Raw genomic sequence first — 22,885 nt, 5'->3', positions numbered from 1 at the left:
GTGTGCATCCAAACTCACTCATTCTTATCCACCAAAAATGAAACAAGTCTCATTCATCTTTGCTTCCTCATTCTACGCAAGGAAACATTCCTTTCTTTTTCAAGGGTTGGTACCCTGCCTACCCCAACCCTCAGCAGTGCTATCTTCAAAGTCTGCATTTAAAGACATTCAGTAATTTAGTGACAGCATGTGGCAAGTTGGCCTGAATCACAGGCTCCTGTCCCAGAAGGCATAACACCATCAATCTCCAAGTCATTCCTCAAAAACAAACAAACTTCATCTCCACTCCCTACAATATCCTTGATCCTATTTTACATGGTTTTGACAGGAATGAGTAGGAATTATCTTACCAGAAAAGTCAAAGGTGCATACTAATGCCACAAGGGCTGCTAAAATGCTTGGCTGAACTTTAGCCTTTGATGATCAATGGACTGGGAAGCTCCCACATGAGGTAAGGCTGAGAGAACTGTGTTGGGTTTGTTCAGCCTTGAGAAAAGAAGGCTTAGGGGACACATTATCACCATGTTCCAGTATTAATTAATAAAAGGTGGCTACAAAGAAGATGGAGACTCTCTTTTCACAAGGAGTCACATGGAAAAGGTGGGGTCAATGGGTACAAGTTACTTCTGTGGAGATTCTGATTGGACACAAGAGGGAAATATTTCACAGTGAAATCAATCAGCCTTTGGAATAACCTCCCCAGGGAAGCGGTGGATTCCCCAGCACTGGACACTTTCAAGATTCAGCTGGACAGGGTGCTGGGTCACCTTTTCTAGATTGAGTTTTTGCCAAGAAAGGTTGGACCAGATGATCCCTGAGGTGTCTTCCAACCTGGTATTCTGTGATTCTGTTACTTAATTCACCTCTGTAAGGTCTGCCTTTGTGTCTTGGTACAAAGGTCACGTTATCAGACACGCAGCAAGCATTCTGCATCTGGCGGCATCTTAGCATTTCTCTTCCACTCTCATAGATATGAAGTTGACTGAATATGAGGTAGAATTAATTAGGATTTCAGGCATCTTGACTACAAACATTTCAGTCCGACCCGGATCATGCTAGGCAGCTGCAAAACTAACTCTTACTCACCTTTCACCACTTATCAAGACTACATTGGAGAACAAATTTATTTCTTGCCAGATTTTCTGGAGTGAATGGAACAAATGCAGAGAAGAGCCTCATGGAGACTTAACAACAAAAACCCAGCAAGATCCCCTGCGAACCACACACTGTACTGAGCATGCAATACTTGCCCCAGCAATAGGAAGCAGAAAGCAGTTTCTTCATAAATGGCAAAAAATATTCCTTAAACAGTAACTAGAAAGAATTCATAAAGTTACAGAATACAGAGAAAAGAACACATCAAGTATGGACAAAACAAACAATAATTACTTACTACCAAGGTTGGACTGTTTGTTTGTTTGTTTGTTTTTTAAAAAAAAAAAAAAAAAACAAAAAAAAAACACAAAAAAACCCAAAACCAGCTATAACCAAGACCTAAGGAGCAGGTGGTATTAATATTTTCTTGAATTCAAGTAGTGAGTCTGCAAGTCACAACTACATGAAAACGTGAAAAATTGTGCATGCGTTTTCTAAGACAGAAGTCATTTATCCTTGGTCTCCTAGATTATTTATGTGATTTTCCAGGGTTTAAAATTCCACTCCTTTTTTAAAGTGAATCTAGGACAGCATCAAGTGAATACATGAAGATTAACAGCATATGTAATTTTTTTACTGTGGAACTAAATAAGAACTATTTGCATGCTTGGAAGCCAAGAAACGGTATACTACCTTTGAAATGGAGACTTGTTATGACTTTTCTAATTTTTTAAAGGAAGAAAACAAGTTATCAAAAAGATAACCTATGCTACATCCACAGACATTTAAAAATCATATTCTAGTTATGTTCTGGCAATTTTTCTTCTTGCTTTGCAATGTAGGAATTAATATAATCAGCATACAGAAATGTTTCAAAAAGTCAGTTAGCAGGGGCAAAACAAAATCATACAGAACAGTTTAAATTGTAGTCACTGCAATTTAAATGGTTAAATCAGATACCCAAATTTTGTCTTTGTTTGTTTGTTTGTTTTAGAATATCATTAAGATATAGAACACTCCACCAACCTTTTTGTGAACGAATTTTTTATTTACACACTGTATCCAGAAGCAGATACATAAATCCTTATACAATTATTTTTCAAAAATGTGCAAGAAATTACTATAATTTTGTTTACAAACCAAAACACATTAAAATCAATGGACTTTGGATAATTCACTTTGTGGCGTGCTTAGTACAAACAGTGCACACCAGGTCTGAAACAGAGAAAAGTGTAAACTACAGCAATCTGGATTGCAAGTATTAACTTCATGGCACTCCATCATCACTATAAAAATTCTTTATCCCAACATGTACTCATACAAAATTCATTAAGAATTTTTCGTTATCTGTGTAGAATTTAGAACACTCTTCAGATACAACAATGCCGTATTTCCCAAATTGTGAACTACCATCTAGCCCATTTTTTTATTTATAAAGAATGCTTGCAATTTTTATTCTTTGTAGTCATAAAAAGATTTTAAGAAATTAACTTGGCAATCATTAATTTATCCATAGTTTAGCTCAGAATTTGTAAGTTCCATAACAGAGAAATACTTCTCATCAGAATCATAGCCCATATATTGCTGGTATGGTGTTTAAAATTCGTAATTCCAGTATTCACAGAGATGAAATGCATCAAAACAAAAACTGCACAGATTTCATGTAGCCCAGCAGTCAATATTCACAGAAAGAAACTGGCTTTAACAAAATGTAAAGTCAGCTCATCTGAGAACAAAGAGTTTAATTAATAATTGCATTTCTGATCCTTCTGACAGAAAAATATTTTTATAAAAAAGATGGCATTCACTATGTCAACAGCAGGATAAGTGCTATATCCTTCAAATAGATCAAAGAATACACATTACTTTCAGTTGTTTATTAATACTGGTTTACAACAACAACAAAAAAACAGAAATTGTGCAAACTTATTTTTCTGTTTCCAAATACAAAGTGTTGTTTTACTCTTCTGATTGGTAAAACAATATTATCAATAATGTCAATCATCTCAGATGCTCAAAAAAGGAGTTTTATTTCAAAGTTTCATTTTCAAAAACATTTTTTCACAACTCAATTGCATAAAAAGCATACCTTTTGAACCTTTAAGCTGTTGTGCTGAATAAATAGCTGTATTTCTGCTCTATAAGGATCATAGTCAGTTAGCTTTTATTCCTACTGTATCTACTTCCAAAGGTCCCCAAAATATCCTCAATCATTTTCCTTTTATTTGTCAAGGACACTTTTTTTACTCTAATTTTCATGAAGCAGAAGTCAACACAATTTCTGTGGTTACTCTGAGTACTTCTAAATTGTCTCATAACTATACATGTTTCTTTTACATTAATCTTTATTATAAGAAATTGTCAGTATCTCTAATGTTTTCAAAGCAATTTTTCTGGGTTCCTTCTGCTAGCTTGACAGTTACCTCAGCATGAAAAAAAGTCCTGCTAGGTTCTGATTAATGAAACCTGTAAAAACAATTATTTGTCTCTACTTACTACTGATTTAAAGTATTTTGAGCTTAGTTGAAGCATCATCACCATTTTTTAATCTAGAAACAAAGTGCTATATGGTTCTCACACCCTAGGCCTCAATCATTTTACAGTGTTCCTTTTGTGGAAACTTTATGGTGAGCGGGGGTGGGGGGTGGGTAATGACAAAGTTAACTTGACCTGATTAAGTTCACAGATGAAGAACACAGCAAGGAAGGCTATTCAAAAAACATATAATTGAAACAAAGGGTTTTTAAAAAAGCATCAACACATAGGAGTGTACAGACTGAAATTTATAAAGGCATGGCAAGAAATTTAGCATGTGCATTCTTGCACGTTTTTCAATTCAGCAGTAAGACCAGGATATTATAGCTTCAACTACTTAAGTTTCAATGCAATGACTGCTAAATTAATGCATGTGGTGTAGTATAAACATATGTTTAATGCATTCAATAGTGGTATTAAATGGCAAAGAAAATATCTAATACAATATAATCTTTCAAAGATTCTGCAGAATGCATAGGCCCTCTAGCTTGTATGGGGAAAGAACTTTTAAAGTGAAGAAAATGCCAGAGGTTTTCTTCCAAAAGTATGCATCTGAAATCCATAAAAATGATTTTCTTTTTCCTCCCCACAGAGAGAATCAGAACACTGTACCATACAATAGGTTATTGTGCCTTTTTGAATAAAGTTAGTGATCCTGATTCAGGGGAAGGGGGCTGAGGGGAAGTCAGTAGAGGAAAAAAAGAAAACAGAATTCACACTTGCATACATATATTTCAATGGCAGAGCCAAAAAATTACGCATATAGACTGCTCTAGTTTTTTTTTTTTTTTTCAGTTTAAAACTTTAACAGACTAAAGAAGAAATCCTTATTCTCCCTCCCTTAAAAGCAAAGGCAGCCTTTATCTACCTTTGATTTTCTTTTTTTTTAATTATTTTTTTAGTTAAACATTATGGTCAAAAAATAAATTAAAAAAATATAAATTTAGTCTATCAATTCAGGCAACCCAAGATGTAGTGCTATTGCACCACCTTGCAGCAATACTGTACTATCACTAAAGACTCATTTCAGGGGACAAAAGGCTAGATTAAAGAAGAAGAAAATGACCTAAACAAGAAAGCTGTTTCAAAAATGAACAGCTTTTTCTAAGCTGATGTTTACTGATTAGCAACTCCTACCAGAGATGGGGTAGATGACATTCTAAAATACAAAACAGGGAGACAGAGGCAGGCAAAGCCAGCCATTTACCCCTTTAACAACTCATAAAAGTGATAGAATCATGGTGGGGGGTGGAACAAAAAAACAACAACAAAAAACCACCAACAACCTGAAACAAAACACGAAAATGCCATGTATTAACCTTGCATGACAAAAATATTACAGTGTAGAACCTGTACTCCCACTGAAAGTCTCTTTTTCCCTACAGAAGGTTAGAATAACTGTAAGCTTTTCAAATGCCAGAATCTTTGACAGATATCATAAACATTTACTTAACTGATTCAATATTTCACATGTCAAAATGTATTTTGTGATAATAAACTGAAACGTTTTCTGCGGTCAGTGTATATCCAAACCTCTCTCCCCCATGATTTCAAAGGCTATGAGAACAGATCTTTAGAGATGCATTTTAAGTATCTTTCATCCAAAATGTCATCAGTCTTGTTCCTTCCTCCCCTAAGGATATTCAAAAAAAGGGAAAAAAGATCCAAAGGACATTAGTGTATTACTGCATTTCTGAAGGGAAAAAAAAAATGCAGAAAATCATAAAATTTCAAGTAGTTTGAATATAAATTGTAGAAACCATCCTATCAGAAACTTTACCCAATCCCTAAAATGGCTTATCCATTTATGTTCCCGTAGTAACAATTCCTAGAGTCTTCCTACAAATCCAGGGAATTTCCACTCCCATCACCCCCCAAGAGGAGGCAGGAGCGAAAAGGACAGAAAGAGGGGACGTGGTAGGTGTTCATTTAAGTGTGGCATGTTTTTAAAAGGTAATATTTAACAAGGTCCCAATAGCGCAATTTCCTTATAGGTACTACACATTGACTTTAACAGACTTCTTTTCTTTTAAAGGCCATTTTTAGAAGGACAGAATACTGAGACAAGAAGAAAGCTGAACCAACCTTCTCAAACACAAAATAGTGTACAGACAATACCAGGTTTAAGAGAGATATTTTTTTTCCCGAAGATATGCTGCATAACCATGTTTTTATCATACAGCTTGTCTATAAGTTCTAAATCAGGGAATATCTCTATAGAAATTCATAATTAAGATACTAGGAAATTGGTTTTCACATAGATGTAAATTCTGTCATTTTAAAATACCAATGTTTTTTATTCACGATCTTTTTTTTTTTTAAAACAGGCTATTTTAAAGGAAAAAAAAAACCATTCAAGAAGTTTCATTTGACTTTTACTTATGGTTGAATACACATGAAATGTGCTTTCAATGCATAAAAATCACAGTGGATAGCAGCAAAGGACTTGGGGGAAATTAAGGAAAATTTGATCATTCACATTGTGATTAATCTGCACATTGATGAAAGATAGCTATTTCACACTTCTAAAAATAAACTTGAGATCATTCTTTAAAAAAAAAAAAAGCCCCCCACAATACACAAAATCCCCCCAAACCAAACATAAATCCAAATGCATTACTTTTCTTTTACACACAAAAATGAAATATTTTTATGGCAGCAAAAGATTTTGATAATAATGAAAGTCTGTAAACTGTAATTCAATCTCTTTTTGTTGTTGTTGTTCCCAAAGTGCAAGATGCAAGGTTCCCATAAGCTTTCAGTAGTGCTTTTCCTGTAAATAATCCTTCATTTTGTTTGGCAAAGGCAGTTTCTGAATCAGGTCTATTCTGGTGTACTGACGTATTACAAAACGACACAGGTATTGTAAAGAACGCACCTGCATAAACCGAGAGACTGGATTTGTCAGTCTCACTGGGTAAGTTGCAGATCCAGGCAGTCGGGATCTTGAATAGCAGAAAGCTCCATTTTCAGAGTCCCTGATCGAATGTTCAATTAAGTCAACTATAGACGTATGTCCCTCCACATCTGGTTGTTCATAAAAGCTAAACCTACCATTTGAGTGTTCAATTCTAGTGTGAAGAGTTTTTCCATGGGAACGAAAACTCAAACTTAAAAGATAACGATCATCAGAACTATCTCTAACGAGAAACGAGCCATCAGGCACATTAGCTAATTTTCCCTCTGCCTCCCAACGTGTAATGGGGCCCCAGTACCATCCTTGTTTTGCAAGTTTTTTCAGTTCTTCTGTGAGACTTGTCACAACCATAGGACCACTGTTCTGTACAGAATCATAAACTCTTCCAACTCCAGGGGCAGTGTTAGGATCAAAATTCAAATGGCAGCGCACACTTTCAGCCATGTGGGCATCTGTGCCATTTAATCCATTGAAGTTCCTTTGGATTTGATTATTTTGCATTGGAGGTAGCAAAGGTGAGAGTGGAGGGACATCACTATGATTAACTCTTGGGCTTTGCAACATGACTCCTGTGGTACCAATCAACAAACCATTCACTGTCTGGTCCACAAAGATATCTGGTGCAACAACTACATCCTGATCCACTTGGCTCTCTTCTTCATGGAAAGCATTTCCCCCCACTTGAGAAGAAACCGTTGAAACTTCCATGGGTGAGGAACTATCCAGACAGTAACTACGTGATCCTTCCAAAGGATACATTCCCTCATCTAAAGGCACAGTATACTGAATGTAGTCCTGAGGCATTAATCCAATAACTACAGGCACATGTTCATCAATATGAAGATGCAAGTCCCCATTCTGAGATTCTGTATTTTTTAATGCATTGTTTTGTTCCTGGAACACGTTGTCTGACTGCAAGTCATGGAAGTCCTTTCGAACGCCATTCAGTGCTGGGCTGGGATTAGAGGAATGGACCAAGGCCTTGACTTTCACTTCCATTTTGATGCAAGTCTCTTCCGAATTCGTAGGTCGAAGGGGCCATGGAGTTGGACTGTAATGGTGATTACGGAGGGAAGTGGATCTCAGAGGTCTTTGAGCTCGCACATCTTTGAAGGTTATTGGAGCAGATGAGGAAGAAAAGGTGTCATCATCTGCAGAGTTTACAGACGGTGTGCTGCCTTTGCCTTTCTGTTTTTGTTTTGCTGAAAGCCTCCTTTTTAACGTACCCATTAAGCTTTCACTTTTTGATCTATTTTTCCCTCCTTTTTCATCTTCACTATTGACTTCACAGCTAGCCAAATCTTTACCATAGCAGCTGCCAAACAAGGAGTCATCTTTTCCAAATTCACTCAACGATGGCTGCTGAACCACTACAAAGTCGCTTTCATCTTTACTTTTATTTAAGTTAAAGGACTTGCGAATTGTTTTGAGACTAATTTTCTTCATTATGACAAGTTACGAAGTCTGGCTGATCAGCAGTGCTTGTGGTGATATAGCCCTAACACATGCAGAGCAGCTTCTGCTTCATTTATGTGTTTTACCCAGCCTCATTTAACTTCAAGAGCCATTTCCTAGAAACAAATTAAGAAAAACAATTAACTTCACAAAAGAAATATTTTTAAAATTATCTATAAGGGTTTCCGACTCTCCAAACAAAACATAAATTGCAGTACTCAAGTAACAATCATGAAATCGAAGTAAATATAGAGAGCTGATTTGGAAACCAATCAGACTCAAAAAAATGAATCTGCTAGATCTGCCTCAGAGATTTCCACAACCTTTTTTCCTGCTTTTAGCATGCTATTTTTAAAATATACACCACACACATTATATCACACTGATAGGCATATATATTTAATGCACATATGTAAAATTTTCAAGCACAGAAACATGCCGCTCTTTCAGAAGGCTCTTAAAAAAAAATCCCCACTAAAATAACTATAGAAGACATTCTATCCAACAGGGTTCCTAGATACAGGTTAAATTGAGATTAGTCCAAAAAACATGGTCTTACAAGGTCATACTTTACACAGAAAAGTTGAGCATTATTCAAATAGTTACATAATTACAGGAAAACTAACTCCAGTCAAAAAATAGAGAGGAACTAATAAAGTAAAATCTGTTTAGAGCAAACCATAGAAGACCCCTCCTGAACTTCTAGGAAACAAATGTGATTTCCAAATTCTGTTTTAGGTATAGAGGTCACATCACAGGCCCTCCTTGCCTAGTACTATTACAGCTTTTCTTCCTCCAGTAATTTTGCCACGACTAAGTGGACACATCTGCTCAAGTCCCAGATAACTTCTTCCATTTGGCATTTTCCAGAGTCAGGTATCCAGCCTCTTCATCAATTCATCTGTTCAGCTTGTTTATGGTATGTTTGAGTTTTGTTTGTGGGTTGGTTTTGTTCAGTTGGTTTTAATTTTTACTATCAGTTAGACCTTCCAAAGCAAGCAGTTCTGCAAAGAGGGAAAAATCAAGGAGGGAAGAGAAGGAAGTTGCTGCTGGCACATAAGTAGGTACTACGGTTAGCAGAAACCGTTTTGTATGTACCTTCAAATACGTGTTATGTTAGAAGCACAAACTGCGGCAGACAAGCCTGGCTCCAGGCTAAACATGGCAAACTGGAGGAGTCCAAGAATCTTTCAAGTCATATTCCAAGTTTGGGGACTGAGAGGAAAAGTAAACAGCCCTCCTGTACACACTTCCCACTTTTCTACCATGGTATCACAAAATAAGCAACTAGGAAAAGTGGCACAATTAACTGAAATAAGTTTTATCAACTAAACAATACAATTTTCTAAAATAACCATTCAAAAATTGCATAAAAGCATGTAAGGAGAATGATTACTATAATCAAAGAGCAATCCATTGACCTTTACTCTTGTCCAGTCCAACTTTTGCAGTCCTCAAGTACACAAAAGCTAAAGGATCTTATCCAAAGTAAACTAAAAGACAATGTAAGATTATGAACTTCAAAATACCTTGGAAAAATTTAAGTAAAGCCCTACTGCTTGGAGGGGTGGGGGTGGTGAACACTGTTCTCATAAGCAGCAGAAGCACTAAACCTAGATTTACTTGGATTTGTATCCTAGTTCAGTCTTCAAATTTTCTACATTATCTGCATCACTCTATCTCAAAGACTCATTCTGTCACTGCCATAACCTCCAACATTTCCCAAGTCCAACTTCAGCTTGTCTTCAGCTCTTCCAATTTCTTTTTTTCTAGTTACTAAACAGAACTTTCTCTCAATGAGAAGAAACTAAAAGATTCCTCAAGCTTCCTCTTCTGCCTGTAAACTGATTTACTTGCCATCAGCAAAGAACAAACATGCCCTAGAAACTTGTTTACTGAACAAAAGACTAAGAACCAACTCTTGTTATAAATGAAAATTAAATCTTTTAAAAAATCCAAACAAACAAAAAAACCACCAACAAAAAACAAAACACCCACCCACCCCACCCCCCCCAAAAAAATAAAAAACACAAAACAAAACAAAACAAACCCACACAGGCAGAGTATTTCATTATAAGTTCATTACTTATTTTCCACTTCTAACATGACTCCTGTGGCATCTGGGGTCTTGACACCTTAAAAGCTGTATTCCACTAACAAAATTGGAAGATGATACTAAAATATGTACATGTATTTTCAAAGGGTAAGACATTACTTTTGTTTTCCTTTTCTTATAACAGATGCATTCAGAAGTGTAAAATTTCATGTTTTAAAATACTGATATTTAATATGAGCTCCATATGTTTGGAATAATTGGGAAATATGGAAGTACTGAAAACCAAACATGAGTAGAATATATTTAGCAGGTTTCATATGTCTGAAATCTGTCATATCAGAGTAGCTGACAAAGTACAGTAATTAAGAAAAAGCTAGATACTGATAAAGGGAGAGTTACATGTCAATTAGAAGTAGACTTAAAATGCATTGTTGACCTTATATTCCTAAACCATTTGGATTTCACCATCTTACCAATTCACAGTAGTCTTTTCTTCGTATGTAACTAAATGAACTTTTGTATCATTTTCATTGTATGTAACAAAATGAGTGAAAAATATAATTTCAGGATTCTGTTTTCCAACTGCTTCTGACAGACATCCACAAGCTGATACTACTTCCACTGTAAGAGATATATTTCCCCATCCTTGTGGGAAATGCGGCATCCTGTTTGCAATTCCTAATCCTAAAAAAGCAAGTATGAAATAAAGTCTCCCTTCTGAGCTGGGAAGGAAAATAAAAGAAAATTATCACATTGCTAACTGGGGAAACAGTATGTATAGAGCCCCAAACTGTCTTGTTCACCTTTTTTTTTTCCAAAATATTTAGTTACCTAAAATTTGACTAAAGGATCTATATCCATATACTTGGAAATGTAGAATTTTCAACCGTCTGCATCTAGAAGAGGTGAAACAGAAGAGCCCATCATGCATCCTGGAATACAACAAAATGAGCTACTCAACTTCTTCACAACCCTCAGCACTGCAATAGCTTCGTTAGTATTTTGTACTAATTATGGCACCACCGAAGTCTCCCACTGATGTGCTCTTCCAGTGCCATCTGCTGCGCAGCGAATTCAGACAGCCTAACTAGAGACACCTCTAGAAATTCTGCTGGCAGGTATTTGCAACTATAAGCAGACTCTGAATTACACCAAGGCACGGTGGCTATGTAGGCTGAATTACCTGGAACACACAGACTGAAAATGAGAGATTAATCAGACCCAGAAAGAGAATGAAATGTTAACACACAGAAAAAAAGTCAGAATGAAACTCTGACTGAACTTCTGCCACAAATTCTGCATCTTGGAATCTTTAAAATTATGCAGGTTGAAAAAACACAAGCCTCCTGACAAAAATTACCTGGACTACCAGATTACTACCCAGCAAACACCACAGTCCCTTTTGTGTTTATAAAAAAATAATCAAAACTAAATTTGCACATCTCATTTTGAGGTGAAGAACAACATGTATTAATCACGTAAAAATGTGAAATTATTAGTGAAGACATTTAAAGCCAAAACTAATCTACAGGCTACTTCTCAGAAATGTAAAGAGCAGGTCATGCAATCATATATTGTTATTATAGTGGCCAGTACCAATTTATTAAAAATTATGTAAGCTGGAAAAAAATAAACAAACAAAACCCCCCCCCCCCCCCCCACACACACACAAAAAAAAAAAAAAAAAAAAACACACCACACATCAAGCCTGTGTATATCTAGTTTGAATATTCAATACTTCAGAGTAGTTTCAGTTTGATGCTACAGAGTGGTTTTAATGGACTATAATCAGACAGCTATCTCAATTCAGTGTTTGCAAAAGTACACCAACAAAAAGTTTGATTATTTATATGGCTTTTGTTTCTTTTTCACACTTTTAGGTTAGGTGCACTCATTTCCAGAAACAAATACTATAAACAATGTTGCCAAAATACACTACTACAGAAATAAAACTGTTAACTTGTAAGAGCTGGGACAGAAATCATCACACTGGAACCAGAGAGCAAAATCCAAGTCATGGTTGAAAAAGAATTGGCTTAAAAAAAGTCATTACAAAAATGGCTCAGAACTTTTAATCTGCACTGTTTCAGATAACTTAAGACTTTCCTAAAATAAATGTTAATCTGCTCATTTCTTTCCACAGAGTGAAACAGTGAAGAATTAAACTTTGGTTTTTTGAACACACTGCTACATTATTCCTGAGAAGTCTGGCTATCCGTGAGAAATACATAATCTTTATTCTTATACTGAATCATAGTAAGACAAAACACTTACAACTTCACGTTAAGCAGATCTCCTTCAGAAAATTTGGCACAACTGAGCATGGCACCAAACTGAAGAGAATAATGTAGACTAATTGAGGAACAACCATGGAAAGTATGTATCTGGAGATTTGGAAGTTCCAATTTGGCAAAAAGAAAAAGCTTTTTCACCATGAGGAGAGTCGGGCAGTAGAAGACGTTCCCCAGAGAAGTTGTGTAGTCTCCACCTCGTAGGCTTCTAAAATCCAACCATGCAAGGCCCAAAGAAACACTGTCAGATCTCAGGGCTGAGAGGTTAGATGTGAGACATCCTGAGGTCCTTTTCAAACTCAATTATTCTGTGATTCTATGACCTTAAAATTTGCAAGGTGTCTTAAATTTAGTTAAATGCAATATTTTAGATTTATTTTTAAGAAAAGTTCTTCTTTGAAAATATCTAGGAACTTAATTTAAAATTTCAATGCAGTACTACAGATTTGCCAACTATTTCTACTGTTGAGCAGAACATCTGGCTTATAGAGAAAATGTAAAAGCTAGAATTAACTGCAAATATTGTACTACAGAGTATTTTTCTTCCATAAAATCATAGCACATACACTTCAAATGTACTGTATTTTTGACATCATTATTTATAAAGAAAATAACTAACAATACCTTGAAACTGAAAAAAAGTTTCTGCATTCCTGGGGCATGATAAGCACCAGGTTTTCATTACAGTGAGATAATGAAGCCTAGTCTCATTATCTGCAGAAATATGAGGTGGTGTCCCCCTTCTGCCCCCAACCTCTCACTGAAATATATTCATGCATTACTTGGAAGGGAGTTCCAACAACAGCATCTTAAGATAACATGGATTTCAAGTGCTACATTTTAGAAATTCCCAAATATCTAAATTTATTTCAGAATTCCTAAATCCACTGATGTAAATTACTACAAAGTTGTTCTCCATACCTGTTCCTGTTAATTTCACTTTAATAATTAAGTCCATATCACTGAAAGGTATTTCTTCAAACCAGTAACAGACAATATTGACTCAAGATATTTCCTTCTATGTACTTGAAGTTTCAGCCTATGTGAGCACAAAAACCACACATAAAACACTCATTAAGTAAAAACAAATTAAAAGAGAGATTAAATACCTGTTTCAAACATCATCAGTTTCTGATAAAAAACACACGCACTACATTTCTCATTATACATGTCAGTGGCATACTGAAGATGATGATGTCTTCCCCTTTCCTGAACTTCAAGTAAATTTCTACATTACTTCATTTAAAAACTCTCCATCTCACACTTTCATATCTTGAAAACAAGAAAAAAGGTAGATGGTGTTAACAGTAGCTTGTTTTGTAACAGGTGAACATTGTTCTAATATAAGATTATAAGATTGTGAATTTTATAAAAGCCCATCCACTCTTGCACATCTGTTTTTCTAGTGAGTGTGAAGACGCTCAGATGCACACCTTCACATAAAATTAAAACAAGGTGTATGAAAAAAAACCAAAAAACAGATAAACCCACAATTACAAGCTCATCTGACAGTACTTTGTACTCTTAAAAATTCAAGAGTACTTAAAGATTCCTATTTTTAAGCTAGCTAATCAAATGCCTGGAAACAGAGTACATGTTATTCGCCATAAATTTAAACTTCCACCCTGCAAGATTTGAACAGCTGAGGAAAGTATAATTTAATAGGCTTTACACAAATAAAAAAAAATTTAAAATCAACAAACAACAGTAAGCCATGTAATTTCTTCTTTTTTTTTCCCCCCTCTGTTTACAAAATCCTTTTACAAAGCCTAAAGGAAAACCAGTCCATGGACACTAGTGCTCTAACATTATAGTAATCCTAATCACTATTTGCAACCTTTAACTAAGCATAAGCAAAGTATGCCTTTGGTAATAAGCAGAAAAGTGGGGTAAAGTAATAATGAAAACTTGACAAAGATTTTTCTTCAACACCATTAGTGGAATTAACTGCATAAGTGAGGAAAAAAAAAAAACAAACAAACAAAAAAAAAAAAAAAAACCACACCACACACAAGGAGAAAAAACACTGAAGAAGTCCAAATACCTTGACTACTTGTCTCTGGCCTGCTGCTGAAAAAGGACGTCCCTTAGTATCTGGATTTTTTTTTTTTTTTTTTTTTTTTGTGTGTGTGTGTGTGTGTTTCTCTTCTTTAAACACTACTTACTGCTAGCAGCCATGGGTTAAGTCCTGCTCTTCTTTCCCATATTTGGTTGCAGGACAGAATATTTCTATCTGATTGGTAGTTTTCCTCTGGGGAGTAACTAAAGAGTGTTAAGTGGCATCTTTGTATTACAGTTCATCTGTGTATATTGTAACTACAATAATCTCATCACTACAACAGCCAAACCAGCTACTAATACCAGCAGTCCTCACCCAAGGTTACATCTCCCTTACACAATTGATTGGGACACGTCTCTTCCTGAGCTACCAGACACACTAATCTCTATTAAACCAAAACCAGCACCAGTTGGTATCAGCTGGTATCAGCTCAAGAACACACAACACATTGCAATACCAATATTGCTGCTAGACTAGGAAGCTCTGGGGGAGCTGGGTGGGTGACAGCAGGAACAGGAACCACTTCAGCCACTCCTGCTACACCTCTCAGCAACTCGGAATCAACACACAAACAGGGAACAAAGCAGACTGTACTTTTTATATGTTTCCTTAAAGACTGGTGCAAGTACCACCTTTCATCACTTTCTTTTAAGCAGACATCTGTAACTAAGTGTACTGCTAACAAAATTTTTCAAGCATGCTGAAAAACTACAGGGAAAAAGAAAGCCACAACTTGGCTCCAAGACCCTGATGAACTAACAGTGAGGGGAAACCAAGGAAACAAAAATAACCCAGCAGATCAATGTATGCCAAGGCACTGCAAAAGTGAAATATTTTTGCTGAGTCAAATTAGAGAAGTCAAATAAACCTGATGTGTGTACTCCACGTGTATTCATTTCATTGCAGAAAATCTCAACCACTGAGTGCAAATAAACCTTTGTTTATCTTTCTCACACAGCTGTGCAGAAGCAGACAAAGAATGAGAATAATGCTCAGGCTCAGTTTTCCTTTCTTGCTATTTTACAAAATAGCAGCAGCCACCCTTGCAGCTGGATGTCAGCAAAAATTCAGTTTGGCTTCATAAGCAAAGGTTAGATTTCCTGGGAGATGATGTATGAGAATTCCTTTCCAAGTAAGGGTCCATCCCACTTCAAACTGACAGAAGGTGGGCAAACCAAAACATTTCTTCTCACTTGTAAGGTATGGTGATACCCTCAGCATGATAACAAAGACAGCCTTACGGTTATCTAAGATATTTATGCAAGCTTTTAAACCTTAATAGTGCAAGACTGCAATGCTCTACAAACTAACTTCTCATTTAGCAATAAGGGTCAAAATCATGTTCTGTGAAAAGGAATAATTTCTAAAACAATTTTGCCGTAAGATTGTTGTTAAGTTTCCTGTAGAAACCAGTATACAACTTATAATAATACACAGCCTTTGGCAAGTAACACACTTGGTGCCTACTTGTTGGAGAACAATAAAAGTGATTGAAGCTAATACAGTGAAAACAAAATGAAGAATGGGGAAAACATTCAGTAAAAAAAAAAGTACATTTCTGTACAAATGCCTAAATCTTGGAATATATGTTGAAAAGGATATAACCTATCTAGTTGTATGCATGCAGGCACCAAAATCCAATTCTAAATGCAGCTTGTTTCTAAACCCTGATGCACTTCGAAAGATAATTTTTGAAATGCTGTCCAGCCATTTAAAGCGTACACCAAAAAAGACAGAATAAACCAGACCATTCTCTCGAAGTGATGTTTGTGGTCAGCAATAATCTGACCCTTCTTTTAATATTACTGACTAAATAACATAATTGTGAGAAACAGTTTTGCAGCCCTTCCCAAAAAAGGAAAGAAAACACTTAGCAAACATGCAACAGTTGAATATTACCACTTCATAGTGACTTGTATTGATGTTGGTTTCGCTTTCAAAGTTTATGTCGGGCTACTTCAGGCTGGTGTTTCTACAGCAAGTGGAGAAACATGGTGACTGTGTGCAACTTCCAAAACACGAACAAAGCCAGCTGAAAAGGGCTTGCTGCTGACAGGTATTTTGATGAGGAGACATAAAACAGGCACCATGAACCATCTTTCCTACAGAGCTGTCAGAACAAACATTCAGCTTCTCAGGCCAAACCTCTGCCACCAATGAACCCCGCAGTACACAAAGCACATACCAAATGGGGAATACAGAAATACACTGCTCAGTGAACAAGTGTATATGCTTGTCTGCATCCAGGAAAATAATGCCAGTGAAGAAAGGAAAACACTGTGAGGGGAAGGAGGAAAATACAGGAAAAGTAACAGAAACAGAAGCCTTATACCATATTTCTGCTGAAGATTATAAAGGTCTACACATGATCACCACATAATTCAGTATACTACTTGCTGGTATAAACACCTTTTTTTTTTTTTTAATGTAGCCATTCTCTCTAAATTACAAGCTGTTAATTTGGTATAATCATCATGTTTGCTTCTGCCTGTCCAATTCATTTGATGTGAAAATTAAAAGAGAGGCAGTAACATTTACACTCTGTAGCACCAAGTAAGTACAACTGATAATCATAATCATGCTTCTTTTTTTAAGGTGCAACATGGGATACTCTCTTCTTGAGAAGCAGAAATAAAAAAAAACCTAAGCAACATTTCAGGAGAGCTATAAAGTCACATTCATGGAAAACAAAACAAAAAACAAACAAACAAACGAAAAAACCACAAAAAAACCACACACACCAAAAAAACCCCACAAAACTAAAAGTTAAACCTAATTTTTACTTTAAACAGCATGCCAGCCACACTATCTAGCCAACAGGTGACTTCGTAGCACATATTTGTAAAACTGGTTATTCTGACCAGCAAGTTGTAAACTGCTCACCTTCCCACTTCCATTTATGCTTATCTGACACACAACTAGAAACATGTAATTGGCCTTTGTTCCTACAAATCAGATTCACCTGCCAAAGACATGGAAAACAGAAAAAAAAAAACTGCACAAGTTATTTCAAGGTAATACAACTATTTTCAAAATATCCAGAGGAAAAAAGAATCTTTGTAAAATTACCCCAACAACTTATAAATTACATTAAGATCATGCTTTTCTTCAAACAGTAATACAAATGTAGTTATCTATTCCACTAATAAAGAAATATTGTTAAACTCTAAAAGAGAAATTTATTCTACAGAGATTTGTCTAACATACATGAACTAAAACAAAATCAACTGCAAGAAGTTTTTTAAATAGAGACTGGTTTGAGAATTCACTATACACAAAAAAGTGGATTCCGCTTTTCCAGCATATCAAGCACAGTCACATGCAACAATTGGAGAACCTGTGCTTAAAGTAAGATTTATTCTCCTATTTCTCAGCTTCTCTAGAAGGCCTGAACAAACGGCAATACACTGCTCTTGTACCCACCGTTCTGCCCTGGATCTCAGGACTGATGATGGCTGCACCTGTGGCTTCAAATTAATCTCAGCTGGGTTAGTTTCTGACTAGGGCTGAATTAACATTTCAATTCATATGAGCAGCTAGGATCTCCAAATTCTTTGCAGCTATCACCCCCACCACTTCTACCATGCCATTTTCAATAATAATAAAAGCTTTCTTTCATTTGGAGATAACACTCTATCCTCTCAATTTAAGCTAAGATGCAGCAATCCTTTATAATGCAGTTAACCCTCTACAGAAGTGGAAGAATTAAGTGGATTCGTTTATGGCATGAGGGGAAAGAGAGCACAATGCCTAAATTAAAGAGAAATAAAAACAGAAAGATCTTTCCCACAGCATCTGTGCACTGTTCACACATGGAGAGAAATCTCCAAGGATGCCAAGGAGGAAGAAGCAGCTAATAAAGACAATCCTCAGAATCACAGAGAGGAAAGGACTGGTCACTGGTTTGGGACTTTCTTCACTATGTTGCCAAGAGAGAAATTAAATGTATTTTCTATACATACACTACAAAGATCCCACCATTCTTCTCCAGACCATACAAAGAGGTTTAATATCAATACTGCATAATACTTGCCTCCTATCAAGGCATTCAGTTGCCATACAACTCAAAGATTTAATAAGTTTCAAACCTGCAGAGACCCCTACTTCCACAGCTTTGCTTTTTTATGCACATTAAATCACTTGGTACCTTTACTTTCTAACAGTGGAAAATTTTGACAGAATACAATTTTCCCCAGGTGTGCAACATGACAGAAATCTATTTTTTGTGAAATTCACATTATTTTGTTAATTCATTTTTTATTAAAGACATAGACATCTTTCCAAAGTAATAACCAACTGGTTTACTACAAATGTACACAATTAACACAAATAACATACATATACTATGACAGTATATGCACCTGTGAAGTATAATGCATTGAAAGAGAAATAAATGTTCGGTGAAACATGAAGTACCTGGGGTGAAAAGGCATTGGCTACATTTAAATAACAGTTACTTTTAGTCAACCAAGGACTTTCCAATCCTTGAAATAATAAATAGATAAAATACCGTAACACAGTACAGACTCGAGAAAATTAACTCCCTAGGCACTTTCCAAAAGTTTCAAGTTATATTTGCATTCAAAGACTGCAGTTTGTTTCAGCATTTCTTCCTATATAAACAAAGCTCAACCAACTAAGGCTCCTTCTGTCTGTGTGCCCTGCAGCCCCTTCAGGGCTGCACAATGGAGTTGTATCAAATAAACAGATAGGTAGTGTGTCAACTGAGAGAGCAGCTCTAGCAAAAATTCATATATTTTATATATCTATTAAAAAAATCCAAGACACAGACATTTCTAAATACAAGAAAAGCTTTCTCTGGAGCTCAAGTGTCTCCAAAACCAAGGAAGGAAGTGGCATGAAGCAACTTCATTCCTCAGAGACACATTTCACAAAACTGTTTCGTTGTAATGATACCTAAAATCAGCAATTAGTAATAAAAGTCTATATTAATAAGTTGTTGTTTGTTTTGTTTTTTTTTTAATTGGCTAATTTACAGTGTCAGTAACAAAAAAGGTTTACCTCCAACTCTCAAGCTATCACTGATGCTCATTAGAAGCAAAAGTGGTTTGCTACTGCGATTTGTTTTTAACTTCTGATTAGGAGTTAGAGAAAGGCTTAGGTGATATTTTTTATATCACTGTGGTAATAAAACACTGGCAATATATTAAAAATTAAAACAATTTTCTATGTATCATATTAATGTAAGAGTCCTTATTCCCAACGTGACCACTAAGCTCCACTAGTAACATTACTTTCTTGAAAATCTAGAATATAATCACTAAAACAATACTAGACAACTTCTATCAGTGCGTAAAATCCTTTGTGTTTTCCCTCATGAACAACAGCACACTGCGAAAACTCATTTTAGATCCTTTATCTCGACTATTTATATAGGAAACACAGTAAATCATTTCATTCAGGTCTAAAGTTCAAGATCTCACCAGAAGAGTTGCCTGAGCAATTTTCCTCCTTGCCTCACATACAGGACAAAAATGTTTACATTAATTTCACTCTCCACCACCCTTTAAAATGTAGGGTCCCATAATTTACTTACACAATACTAATTAAACTCCAAATTCCAGAGCTCACAGACAGAATTATTGGCTTCATTAAAAAAAACTTTTGCTGTCTCTTTATCTGACACTCAAATGCTAATGCACAGGCACTCAATGCTGTATTCAACACCTCATGAGCTGGAACACTGAGAGCTCAACTTCCACTTTTTAAGATGGATTTGTAGGCTGAACAACATGCACAGTCAGGTCAAATTAAGGTCATTTAATTCTGAGACATGCATTCTGAATTTTCATAATGTGGAGGGATGGGAGGGGATGGTGGGGGTTGATTTGTTGGGGTTTTGAGTAAATACCTACTTAAATCTGAAATATCCTCCATCTCCCCATATAAGATGACAACAGAACCAAATTAGTGCAACTCCAGTAGTTGATTGCAACAGCAAATTGTCACCCACTGAAGGAGATCAGGTAAAGCTTTCAAGGGTTTGCTGACAATGCAAGAATAAGACAAACACAAGACCTTGGGTTTCATCATCCTGTGGAGACATATCCAGCCTTTCAAGATACCTTCTATCACTGTCCTCTATTTAGTCATTATTCAGCTTCCTGACTTTCTTTAAAACTTTACAATTCAGCAGGTATTTTACAAAGTCTTTTCAGACCAACTGCTTCATCTATCAAAGCAGTAACTGAATGAATCACCCATCTTACAGTACAAAGTAGTATCAGGTAACCAGAAGATGAGCAGAAGATCCATCAGTGATGTACATCTAAAGGAGTTAAAAATACACAGGGTGGGGGGGGGAAGGAAAGAAAATAAAATAAAAAAACAAAACACAAACAAAACCCAGCAAGGTACAGACGAGGGGAACAAAAACAACAAAACAAACCCAAACAAACAAACAAAAGTCCTCTGCCCCCTAAAATGACCCAACACCCTCCAAGGTTATTTCTAAACTATTGATGAAAGTGCAACCTTCAAAGAAAGTAAATTCAGAGTAAGAAAGAGGCCAACAGTATTTTTGTCGATTGTTTAAGCTTTATACAACACAAACTCTTGAGTTTGCTAAATTGGTGTCTCCCATGAGGCACAGAGTATTCTCACAAGCCCTACCACATTCTGCTTGTAACACAACCATTCTGAGGCTGATGGCCTGCTTTCCAAAAATAAAATTCAAAAAAAATTATATTTGGCAAACTGAAAAGGTCAGAACTACAACCAGTCACCTAAAATATAGATAAAACATCTGATTTTTGTCCAAATTCAGACTTTTTCAGTACCTTGGCATAAGCAACTCCTCCAAAAATCAACAAGAGTTGCAACTACTCAGAGCATACTAGGAGAGTCAGGTTCCTTAAGACTCCAAAAAGATGAGCATCCTATACTGAAAAAGTTTTTCATCAAAACCCTTCTCCCTTCACATACACAGAGCTGTCTATTCTAGGAAGTACCAAAATTTCAGAGGGATTTTTTTTTTTTTAATTAAAAATGCCTAAGTAGCCCTTAGCCTTATTTTTGCATATAAAAGCAGAAGTACTTAGTGTTAGCAGATCTGCACCAATGAACTGCACTCTACCTCCAGGCTATTCCTCATGGCTACGCCTTCACCTACCTCCTTAGCCATGTTCTCGAACTGTCTATCGTTAGCTCACAGAATCATGCTCAATAAAATGCTGAATAACCTCTTTCTGGACATCATGAGAAGTGCATGAACAACCACAGTATATCTCTGCATCACATAAGGAGCTTGCACCAGTGGAAACCTAACTACAAATTCTAGCAACTTGGATAGCGGTCCTAGCCATTGTGAAATGGAAATTCTTACTTATTCTTGATTAAGATACTCTACTGTGCAGAAGCAGTTTCAGATACAGGATGAACTGGGCCAGCAAGTCAGGCCCAGGTTTTCCCTCTTCAAGCCAGTTGCTTACTCCACTGGGATGAGAAAACACTCTGTTTCTTTTTCAGCTGTGTTAATACTCTGTAGAACAGCTTTAAAAGAAGAAATAGAAAACTTTTTGCACTACAGAGAAGCCAAGAGGTTGTTCAAGGCAGTTCTCACACAGAACGAAGTGGAGAATTTATTTGGCTATCTTACATTCTGACTGGCAGCTCTAGTTACCAAGCTGCTACAGCTGTATTTTACGTCACTGGGACATACTGCTTGCAGTCTATGAAACCTGTATGTGCAAATGACAAGCGAATTTTTTGCTATACTTTTATATTTAATTTCATATGTCATTGCAGATAATTTTTTTTTATCAGATGATGCTAGGCCCAATGTCCACTGATTACATGGTTCCCAATAAGTAACAGTGACAACAATATACTTCATTCACACATACTTGGGAAACCATTTTAAAGGCAAAAGAGCATTTTTCCTTACTTCAGGTGTAAGGAACTCCCTCTTACATAGTTATATTTGTACCTCATTTGTATTCTGGAACACCTATGCTATTTAATAAGATGCAGTTCAACAGAGATTAGTATTGGTTTGGTCTAGGCTCTGATAGTACTTAATAGAAGGGAAAACTTAATCCAAAGTGAAAAGTTTGCATAAATAACTTCATCAGAAGAATGTTATTCATAACTTCTTCCAAGTGAATATAATTCTGTCATAAATCTTGTAGGATTATGCATTCGTAAAGGTTCAGGCTGTCAAAAATGGATCTGGGTCACAGTAACACTCAGATTCCTCCTCGGCTGTCTTACTTCTGCCCAACTAGTTGAAGCAGCTACATGTACAATACCAGACTAATGTCCATAGGACAAAGTTTGCAACTAGTAATTAAATTAAAAACACCTACTGGACTCCAGTAGGAAGTGTTAGAAAAAAAAAAAAAAATCAAAGTTGGAGTTACCAAGATATGTACACTTTATTAAGCATCTAAATACTCGTGAAAGCTTATGCTAGATCTAACAAAGTGGATTCTAATCAAATATTCTTGGATAAACAC

At 36.0% G+C, this 22,885-nt stretch overlaps 1 protein-coding gene across 3 annotated transcripts in view; it reads right to left on the bottom strand.

The window, feature by feature from the left end:
• Window positions 1-2,122: 2,122 nt before the first annotated feature.
• The window catches only part of SOCS6 (suppressor of cytokine signaling 6), a 31,035-nt gene continuing 10,272 nt past the window's right edge, over window positions 2,123-22,885 (bottom strand). For 2 of the 3 annotated variants that reach the window (XM_065831441.2, XM_065831439.2), the window contains exon 2: window positions 2,123-8,118. In XM_065831441.2, the coding sequence (XP_065687513.1) occupies window positions 6,389-7,993 (1,605 nt within the window). In that variant the 5' untranslated portion in view covers window positions 7,994-8,118 and the 3' untranslated portion in view covers window positions 2,123-6,388. Of the gene's footprint in view, window positions 8,119-13,458; window positions 13,530-22,885 lie in introns of those variants that run through there. The other variant, XM_071804289.1, reaches the window with a different exon arrangement.

This window comes from Patagioenas fasciata, chromosome 2, assembly GCF_037038585.1.
Source record: "Patagioenas fasciata isolate bPatFas1 chromosome 2, bPatFas1.hap1, whole genome shotgun sequence".
In the NCBI taxonomy this organism is placed as follows: Eukaryota; Metazoa; Chordata; class Aves; order Columbiformes; family Columbidae; genus Patagioenas; species Patagioenas fasciata.
The sequence above is the reverse complement of the archived record's forward strand: the minus strand, read 5'-3'. Positions and strand labels throughout refer to the sequence as shown.